The sequence below is a fragment of the Hirundo rustica genome, chromosome 14 (genome assembly GCF_015227805.2).
Source record: "Hirundo rustica isolate bHirRus1 chromosome 14, bHirRus1.pri.v3, whole genome shotgun sequence".
NCBI lineage: Eukaryota > Metazoa > Chordata > Aves > Passeriformes > Hirundinidae > Hirundo > Hirundo rustica.
This window is the reverse complement of record NC_053463.1, coordinates 11,699,056-11,709,654: the sequence shown is the minus strand read 5'-3', so window position 1 is coordinate 11,709,654 and position 10,599 is coordinate 11,699,056. Positions and strand designations below refer to the sequence as shown.

Below are 10,599 nucleotides of genomic sequence, written 5' to 3'. Positions count from 1 at the left end.
TGCATTTTATTTTGTTCCTACCTTGTATTAGTCAATGTTTGTGTAACAAAACCTTTACAATTGTTCATCCGACGCAATTAATTGCCTTACTGGATATACATAGTACAGAGTGAACTATTTTTTCTGAATGTCGAATCAGATTTGGGAAACATTCCTGTTATATTTATCCCTGAAAAACACTGGACAGAAAATCACATCTATTAAACTGCATTCATTACCAAATCCAAGGAAACAAAGTTTTTGAATGAATAGCAGCTAATCAAGCAATGTGTCATAAAAGGCAGTAACTAAAGAAAACCGAAGTAAAACATTCACTTGCATTATTGAACATTTTTACTTTATTATTATAATAGAATTACAGTCTGACATAAAATAAAGAGCTTTTGCTAAACTCTGTAAAGCAATACATGCTTCTGCCATAAACAACCTCTATTAGATTTAGGTTTTATTGCCACATCACTGCACTGAGGTGCAATAAACATTCAATGTCATCTTTTTAAAATATCTCAGGAGTAAACAGAAACTGTCCTCTATAAGAGTGTATCATTATTTTCAAGGAAGACTTACTATTATTACATGGTTTAGCAAAGCGTTGTAAAAAAGCTACATAGAGAATACCTTGTCTTTGATAAACTGTGCAGTCAAGTTTATACAGTATAATACTATTGGCATAGACTAACTAAGAGGTGATATAATGCAATCATTGCATAGCAAAAAGCAGACTAGTTAAGTAATATTCAACATCTAATGTGCAAAATGCAGACCAAAAGGTAGCTATGAATTGCTAGAAAGATAAAATGCCCTAAATGAACACACTAGTGTAACGCCAAAAATAACAAGATAAACAAGTACACAGAAGTTAAAGAGCCATAGTTTATTTTTTTCTATACATATATCTACACATGATACCAGAGATGAAACATCCCCTTTTAAATAAAATCCAATCAGATAACTTATCAAGTTCAGACAGGACTAAACGTTAGACAATGAAGCATTATTAAAAAAAAAAAAAACAACCAAAAACCAAACTCTAAATCAAACATTAAATATTTCCTTTTGTAGATGGAGACTGTCAACTTTTTTGATTTATTAAGAGTTTAGAAATCACTGCCTATTAAACTTGACTCTCAGTAACTGTTTCTCTGGAGGCTCATGTAGCACTGTTTCAAAATCCATTCAATAGTAGTAATTATATATTTTTTAATTGCTTCTTGCAAATATCCACAATTCTTCCAATCTCTTTGAAAAAACTTTATCTGAAAGTTTATTTCTAAGAGTTAGCAGTAATGATACTGACTAGAATTTTTTTAAAGGGAGCACAATACCTGCAAAATGGACATCTTGTATTTAAAGCCCTTACATATTTTTCCTACAAATATATTGCTACAGTAAAAATGAAATGTAGTAAGTTTACTCAATAAAATCTATTTTCCTGTACATTCTTTTATGTATGATTTCTTTGTATTTAATGCTACATATATTACATCGCTTATTGTAACAGTTATGTTTCAGCAAATATAGCAGTAATATACAGATGAACTTCTGTCTTAACAAATATTTCACCATTTTTACCTACCAAATATAATCCCATACTTTAGTGTTTATGCATGACCTGAGCAGACCAGTCATTAATCTAATAGTATACATTGGATGACATTGTCAAATTGCAAGCTGCTGTACACTTAACCACTTTACAAATGGAATAAATTCCAAGCACTTTCTGCTTATTTATTTTTGTAAGCTTTCCAGTACCACTGATTTTATTTTCCTTTAATTCAGGCTCTAAATATGTTTTATTGAGCATTTAACAACATATTAAGAGCTAAGAGGTGAATTCTACACAATGTTTTAAGAACACAACTTTAAAAAAGTAAAAAAATGTACAATCTCATGCTGCATATTTACAGATATTATTTAAATACTATATTTTATCTTTCTGCTATTCATAAATCTCAGTCTAAAGCTTCTTCTAATATATCATTTTATAAAAGAATACATTCAACATATCTAGAGCTTGCAAAAATTTTGTTTGTTTGTTTGTTTTGTTTAACTCTCTAAAACATAGTGATAAGTAAAAGCTATTTTTAAAGCATCCAGGAATTGTTTGAATTACACAGGTGATAGTAGAAATTTGGGATCTGCACTTGGTTGTGCAACTGGTTTTAAATCTAGTCTAGTGACAACTTAATGCTTAGAACAAGCTTGCAGTAAGAGAGCAGATTAAAGCATTTGTTACCCTTAGAACTTATGTGCTATACAGTGACAAACTGTACCTAGAGTGAGTAGATTTCCTTTCTCAATAAAGACTATTTAATATTATAAGTCAGGTAGTTCAGAACACAGAAGAGAAAAGGGATTAGGAAAATAACATATCTTGTGGGATTCAGCAAATGGATAGCTTTACATCCTTGAAAATATTAAACAGTGGCTGAATAAATGATACAGTCTAGGATGTGCATCAGGAATGTCATAAAGAATATTTCCCCCCTCCCTAACAATCTTCTGAATAAAAATATCTTTTTCATGTACATATACACTAACTTTTGGGGATATTCAGTGCTAAGCTTGCTACAAATGTTTGGGGTTTTTTGTTTTGTTTTGTTTTGTTTTGTTTTGTTTTTTCCCCCACCCTCCCATTACTCTACAACTCTTTTCTATTTCCAAAATCACTTTTCCAAAGTATATAGTTTATAGTGTTCTCTCGCTCACACACAGCTTTTTTTTAAATATACAGATATATTTTACCTTTTGCTAACTAAAGAAACCTTTATTTTCTTTAAGACAGAGGCAATGAAGCAAATGGGAATTACTGTATGGAAAAAGGGAAGCAATTCCCAGAGCAAAAAAATGAAACAGAACTAAACGAATAAATGAGGTTATTGATGTGGAGTTTGAACTTTTAGCTGGGGCTCCCTGTTTAGGTAGGTAGCCCAATAGACTAAGTTAAAGATTCCAAAAAGCAGTGGGAAGGCTATCCTTGATAGCCGATCAATTTTACTGACGCTGTTAAAAGTTTTCTTGGGTTCTGCAGGTTTTGTTTCTGGCTTGACTTCTTTGGGCTCAATTGTTGCACTTTTAGCAATGGTTGCCAGCCCAGGGTCCCTTGCAATATTGGGAGTGTAGCTCGTAGCTGCAGCTGTGTATGTGTTGTTTTTCTTGATGAGAGGATCCTTCACTTTCTTTGGCTGAAGAAAGAAGAAAATATTTCATCCTCAATACCTTCTCAACAGATGAAATTTTGAAAAAAGCACCATAACATTTTACGATTAATTGAATTCATACCACAAAGTGCAATGAGCTGTAAGTTCTGGATATATAACTCACGCAAAATATTTAGGTGGCAATGAAGAAAAAATCATCCATTTGTATTACTTGTATTAGGTAAACCAAATTAGATGATAGATAAAAAATAATGAGCCCTGATAGCTAAGCTCACTGGCAAAATCACCTTTAATGATAATCAGCAGTGACAAACCACTCCTAGTTCGGTATTCCCACAAACAACTGTTTCCCTTACAAGATGTAGCCTTCTTTCCCTTCAAGATGTAGGTGCATTCTTAATGTAGCCTTCCAACATTAAGACAAATTCTGCGATATGAAGAGTTTTAACATATACACAAAAATACACACTACATTTTCACGTAACCATGGACTAAAGGAGTGGTTTATTCAATAATATGCAAAGCTGTCAGTATTCTACTCACTAATGGTTTACACCAAAGGCACATGCATTATGGATTAGGAACTTAATTTACTTATTTGGATCTTAAAATGGCTGAAATGGCATTCCATATGCAAAAATTTTAATGTCTGTATGACTTTTTCATCCACCTACTTATATTGCTAAAGCAAGAATATATTGAATATCTTTTAGGGGAGAAGGACTTATTGAGCTTATTTAAGCTTATTTTATACCTAGGTACTTAAATTTTCTAGTATTCTATTTTTGGGATCTAGTTGTAGGAAAAAATTAAATTTTGACATCTGACATCTAGGCACAACAGTTAAAATTCAACTGTCCCAGTTTCTGGCAGCTCAAACCCTTTCTTCAGCCACTGCCCAGGGATAAACACAGAAGAGAGATGTAGTGGTTCATTAAGAAGGTGAAAGGGTTCCTCCAATTATGACAAAAAAACCCCAGCAACAAAACATATAGTGAAAATCAATTCTAACAGCTTAGAAAAATCTTCAGGCAGTATTTGCCACAAAAAGACAAGGCAAATGTTATACATTTTATCATCTTGGGACGGGGGGAAGGTATGGTTGAAGAGAAAATATCAGTGGAATTTGATCTACTACATCATTTCACAAGGCAGGAAATACAATTCTCTGTTTTCAAGAAGCGGCTGTCCCAGGGGAGCAACAATTTTTTGTGGTCACAGTACTTTTAATGACAGATCAACTACAGGTTGGTGGCTCTTAATAATGGAGTTTTGATAAAAAATTCTTGTTCAAGAGGTGAACATTTCAGGGGGTGGACAGACTTCTGCTGGACACATGGGTGCAGGAAACGAAGCTGCAAGAGCCTGAGGCAAGTGGGGAGATGCTTGTGGAGGAAGAGCTTGGAGCCCCGTGCTGGAAAGCAATGTAGGCTCAAATGTTAAAATAATGCTACTTAGTAAGGAAAGGGATTCACTTATTGACTCTGATGTAGATGTTCTTTGATACATGGCAATAAAATTCTTAGCTTCAGTTCAGGCCAAGAAAAATCTTCAAATCTTTGGAAGAAACAGGTTAAAAAAAAAACCAAAACCAACCAACCAAAAACCACCATGTCAGGGTTTTTGTTTGTTTTTGTTGTTTTGTTCTTTTTTGTTGTTTTGGGGGTTTTTGGGTTTGCTTGGTTTTTTGGGGGGTTTTTGGTTGTCCATTTTTTCCCCTGCCAGGTAGGGAGGCTGCTAACATGGTTGCTGAGTGTGAAGGCAGTCCTGTTTGCTTCTCATTCAGATACTCTGGTGAGCAGCAATAAATCCAGCAGACAAAGAGCAGCCCCACTGAAGTCTCAGAGGAAACCCTTTCAAATAGATTTAAATGTCACTAGAAATCTGATCCACAGAAAACCCTGACACCAGCCTGGGTCTTAATATTTCATGTCAAATTCAACTTCATGAAAAAGCAATATGACAGCTAATTAGAGCTCTAAATTTGATTAAGCTGTGATGCTCTGATCACTGTGAGCATGCCTTGCTCACTTTTCCTCACTGCAGAAAACTCACACAGCCAGGAACCAGCAAATGACACATAAAGCCCCTCACCTGCTAACAAGCACAAAACCATAAATCTTCCAGTGTTTTAAACAATGTTTATTGGTGTAGGGGTCTTTTTTTAGAATGTAATTTTCTTTGTAACAAATGAAACATCTCATTATAGTAACTACATTACCAGGGAGGATAAATTAGCAAGGCAATATTTAAGGATACAGTTCTATCAATGCAGTCCATTTTTATGACAAATGTCATGAAAACAGGAAAACAAAGAGTCAAAAAAAAATATTTTCAGTGAAAGTATCATCAATAACTGAAAACTCAATATTCAGCAGCAGTTGTGCAGCTCATTACTGTAAGTTTGTTTTGTTACTTCACTCATTTGTTCTACAATACTTTTGTAGTACTTTTGCCATTGTATAAATGCCCTAATTTAACTTTGAGGTTTTTTCACTGACTTATGCAACTAATATACTTAATAATATATATGATTGTAATCCTGAATTAAAAATATATCTTTGTATACCAGTGAGTTACATCTGCTCCTCCAAATACCTGTTCTGTTGAATCTCTAGTCTGGGAGTGTTCATGATAACCAGTTTGGTAAGTTAACCCAGCCGAATTTGCTTGCTCACAGAAACAGCTGACATGGTAACTCACAGGAAACAGGAAACTTCTCTTTCATCCCCTAAATGTCCTCAACAATTTCCTGATGCACCCATGGTTTACAGACCAGGCCAGATCCCAGCCCAAAAGGAATCAGTGTGAGTTTTCTCTAGTGCATTCAGGGAGGTACAGATCAGGATTGCACAGTCCCAGTGCAGCTCTAAATTTCTCCTTCTTAACAAACACATTTTTCCTATAGCTAAGAAAGGAAAAAAACAACTCCTGTGATGATTTATTTGATAATGATGATAGAGAAGCCCTTCTGAATTCCATGTTGGGGAGCACTAGACCTTGGGAACTGTCAAATACTGCAGCCACAAGCCTTTTTTTCCTACATTTACACTGAGGCATACACGTTTTCTCTCGTTCAAACAGAAAAAATTAATTGCCTTCCCTTAAAATAAAACACATTGATATTTTTTCTTCTCAGTTGCAGAAGTCAAAATCTCAGTAGAATATTTCACTATTAATAGCATTAAGTATCACCCAGTACGCCAGAAGCAGTATTTAGGTATTAAGTGTCTAAGTAATCATGGCATAGAAATGCTGTAGGTGGGCACAGGACTCTTTTGGATTAATAACTGTTCTACATAATAAGAACTTTTGATGTGCTGTATCTGCTGACACAGAGTATGGCAGTGTGACCAGAGTGACCAGAGTGACCAGACTTTTAATGTGCTAAGCCCCTTGCACAGAGTGACCAGAGTATGGCAGTGTGACCAGAGTGACCAGATATTAATGTGCTAAACCCATCTCCCACAGAGTGACCAGAGTATGGCAGCGTGACCGGAGTGACCAGAGTGACCAGAGTGACCAGGGTGACCAGAGTGACCAGAGTGACCAGCCTGTTAATGTGCTAAGCGCCTCGCACAGAGTGACCAGAGTATGGCAGTGTGACCAGAGTGACCAGAGTATGACCAGCTTGTTAATGTGCTAAGCCCCTTGCACAGAGTGACCAGAGTATGGCAGCGTGACCAGAGTGACCAGAGTGACCAGAGTGACCAGAGTGACCAGAGTGACCAGCCTGTTAATGTGCTAAGCCCCTTGCACAGAGTGACCAGAGTATGGCAGCGTGACCAGAGTGACCAGAGTGACCAGAGTGACCAGGGTGACCAGAGTATGACCAGCCTGTTAATGTGCTAAGCCCCTCGCACAGAGTGACCAGCATGGCAGAGTGTGCTGTTTTGGGGTGGATTGGAGGCGGTGTTACCTTTTCAGGAACGACGCTCTTGCCATCCCAGGCGTACCCTCTCTTGGTGAAGTAGTTGACCGTGGCGAACTCGATGAGCGCGGAGAAGACGAAGGCGTAGCACACGGCGATGAACCAGTCCATGGCCGTGGCGTAGGCCACCTTGGGCAGAGAGTTCCTCGCGCTGATGCTCAGGGTAGTCATGGTCAGCACCGTTGTCACTCCTGCAAAGCAAAGAGTTGGTGTCTTCAGGCCGGGGGCTTTTTGTTTTGTGTTTTGTGCTTCATCTTCCTACAGCTGCTATAGGTGAGGAAGCCTTTTCTACACTCCTGGTTCTTACAAACTTCCCTGCCTGAGCTGAGTTTGTAAATGAGGATATGAGGTTTTGAGTTCTGTGAAGCTGCTTGATTTTCAAAACAATTTTTTGCTTTTATTCTTTGATGTTTTTATAGTAGAATACTATTTTTAAAGTTGGGATGGAAATATAATTTGTGAACTACTTTACTCTTCCTGGTATTTGAAGGATTTTGTTGCTTTTCTTTATTCATGCCCTGCAAATTGTACTACAGAGGTAACAATTTAACATTTTTTAGTTCTTTCTTGCAGCAGTTCTGAGATACATAGAAAACTAAAAAAACTTGTTTCAGCTTATTTAGGATATTATACTTCAAAGATACATTAAAGGGCATCAAGATTTATGTGTTATTTAATTTTTTTGAGTCAATGGTATTACAGATTTCTGTCCCTTTATTCACTGATGCCCTGAACATAGCAACGATTTTATGTAAGAATGACAATGTAATTTACATTTCTGATGTCAGAGCTTCTCACCGTTTCCTCTTAGCTGGTCCCAGAGAGCAGAGACATGTACTGAATTCACTCTGCTTGCAGCTGCTTGGAAAAATGAATCTCCGAGTGCACGCAAGGCATTTACCTCAAATCACATGTCCATGAGTTACCTTGACAACTGCACTGTCATGTCTTGAATGTGTCTGGTGAGTTCATCTTCGCTGCACTGAGTGTTAGTGGAAAGAGTGGCCTAAAATAGGTCAATTAATGAACAACATATTTACGTGGTAGCATGAAGAGCTTGAATTATTAGTGCCTAATGAGGAAGCAATTTCTCTTTCCTGAGATGAAACCAAATGTTTGGGTTTTTTTTATTTATTTATTACTAGTGAGCCTATGTTTCTCTTACACAGTAGCAGAAGAAAGATTTATAGCTTTTATTATCTGTGGTACTAAGTGGGCTAAAAGATGAAAGTTGTGCTTCTGTCTGTATATGCATTCCTGCAAGATGTTCTGAAACTGTTTCCCTGCCATTTTAAAATGAAAGAGCTATCTTGATACATAATGATGGAGCATTTACTAAATAACTGTCTTTTAAAAGGAAAACCGTTTTGGGAGGAAAGGAAAATTTCTGGGTTCTTGAGCCTGTGAAGATAGCAGTTTGAAAGTTGTATTAGATATTACCCATTGAAAGTAGGAAATTCTGTTCTCCATCCAGTGACAGTGAACTACAGCATTTCAAACCGATGATCAGATATTTCTTTTTAAATAATACGTGCAAAAGGAGGTAAAATAGTTTCAATTTCAACAGCTTTGACCATAAAAGTCCTTAGTAGAGTAGTTCTCAGCAAAGCTGATGTTAAAAATTCAGAATTAATTTTAGTTGCTAATCTAAACAATATTATGAAAATCAGATTTGATTATACTGTAATCTGAACCACTATTCTGTAAATGCACATCTCTGTATATCAACAAAAAGCCACTGCTTGGTTCATGAGGTCTAAGGCTCTGCAAGTTGTGATTCATTTCCAGAGAAATTGGGAAACTAAAGCACAGCTGTGAGGGGTGCAAGAAAAGATTAATAAAATAGCTCTTGCTCAACAAGAGCTTCAGAGGCTGCATTTCTCAACAGTGACTCTGGCTTTGCCATGTCCAGCACAAATGGGTTAATTCTCTTTGGCAAAGCCAGAAGGTCCGAAGCATCCTGTCCTTGCTATGCCCTGAGGCAGCAAAACGAGTGCCAAAGCCAGCTTGGCTGGGGGTGCTTCTGCCTCCTGCCAAAGGTGTTCAGCAGTCCCATCTGCATCTCACCAAGGACTAGGTCACATGGCAGAAATTTCAGGTTCTAGCTTTCCTAAATGGAAATTCTTTGCATTTTGGGTTGTTTCTTTTGTCTTTTTTTTTTTTTTTTTTTTTTTGGGGGGGGGGGGTGGGGAGGGGTTGTTGTTTCTTTTAAGTATGCACTTGACTTGGATTAATATCTCCAAAGAATATGAAAGAATATAAAAATTTAAAGATAAATGTTTGCAAGCAGTGGTTAAACTCTAGGGACCAGCTGTATAAACTCGAGAGTATTTTAGATGGCCGCCTCACTGCTTTCCTTGAGCACATGTATTCACTGCTATAAGCACAATAAATTGTTGCTGATCTCAACAGTACCATGTAAAAGGGATTAAAGAAAAAAAATTAAAATAAGAATTTTCAGAGGGCCTAAAGATGTCAAATGACAGATACCCATCGATTAAAGCCTTTTTGATAATCCCATGATTAATGTTATTGCTATTGTCAGAGGTATGTAATTCATAATCTGATTGTTTTGGAAAATTCAAATGGTAATGGATGGCTTGAGTATTTTCAGGTCTCCTTTTGCAATCAGTTCAAAATCAGTTTAAAAGCTTTGGACCTATACCTTCACAGTGAGATCTGTTAGCTCTCGTGTGCTGCAACATGAGCAGGCTCACACTGTTCTCCAATACCATGGAACACATAACTACTTTTACCATTTCTGAACATGATTTCATAACATTTCTGAAACCCAATTGCCTCATGACTGGCAGGAAGGAGGTTTACAGGTCCTGCTTACCAAACACAGTTCTTGCTGGAACAGACTCTCTGTTAAGCCAGAAGGACACCTGTGACAGTATCACTGTCATGATGCATGGCAGGTAAGTCTGGATGACAAAGTAACCGATCTTCCTCTTCAAATGGAAATGTGTAGTCATAACAACATATTCCCCTAAAACCAAGAAAAAAGAACCTTAAAGCTTTTACAAATATACACATCAGGGGTCTTTATAGGAAGTATTTTTTCATTACGTTCATCCCTATTATAAAATACAAGTCCTCAAATCAAAATGGGTCAGCTCTGAAGAAAACATTTAATAACACTGATGAGGTTTTAATTTTTTCCTAATAATACAAAACTAGACATTTTGGGGGAATGCTAATTAAATTTACATATTTTAATTTCTGCTGAGTAGTGAATTAAAGTCTGAATTAACTGGTGGCTGTTTAAAGCTCTTGTAGAAGGTCTTATTCCATTAGAAGATGGAAAGCCACCACAGCATACCCATGGAAACATCATCTAAAGACTAAATCAAGACAGCCTCTCAAAAGTGTTTCTGTTGGGCCAAGCTTAAGATGTAATTGCTGAAGTGATGGTGTTTGCATTACCACTGTCAGTGCTTTATGTACTCCCAAGTTTCCCTGTTCTGCTAATTTAGTAAATTATTATTCTCTCCTGAATTAAAT

General features: G+C 36.6%; 2 protein-coding genes across 4 annotated transcripts in view; one reads left to right on the top strand and one right to left on the bottom strand.

Moving 5' to 3' along the window:
• Positions 1-315: 315 nt before the first annotated feature.
• GABRA1 (gamma-aminobutyric acid type A receptor subunit alpha1) overlaps positions 316-10,599 on the bottom strand; it is a 40,573-nt gene continuing 30,289 nt past the window's right edge. For all 3 annotated transcript variants that reach the window (XM_040078411.2, XM_040078412.1, XM_040078413.2), the window contains exons 8-10: positions 9,932-10,084; positions 7,081-7,283; positions 316-3,185 (exon numbers count right to left, since the gene is read on the bottom strand). In XM_040078411.2, the coding sequence (XP_039934345.1) occupies positions 2,877-3,185; positions 7,081-7,283; positions 9,932-10,084 (665 nt within the window). In that variant the 3' untranslated portion in view covers positions 316-2,876. The remainder of the gene's footprint in view (positions 3,186-7,080; positions 7,284-9,931; positions 10,085-10,599) is intronic.
• The window catches only part of GABRB2 (gamma-aminobutyric acid type A receptor subunit beta2), a 283,550-nt gene continuing 280,988 nt past the window's right edge, over positions 8,038-10,599 (top strand). The window contains exon 1 of the mRNA XM_058422536.1: positions 8,038-8,054. The gene's annotated coding sequence lies outside the window, so the exon portion shown is untranslated. The remainder of the gene's footprint in view (positions 8,055-10,599) is intronic.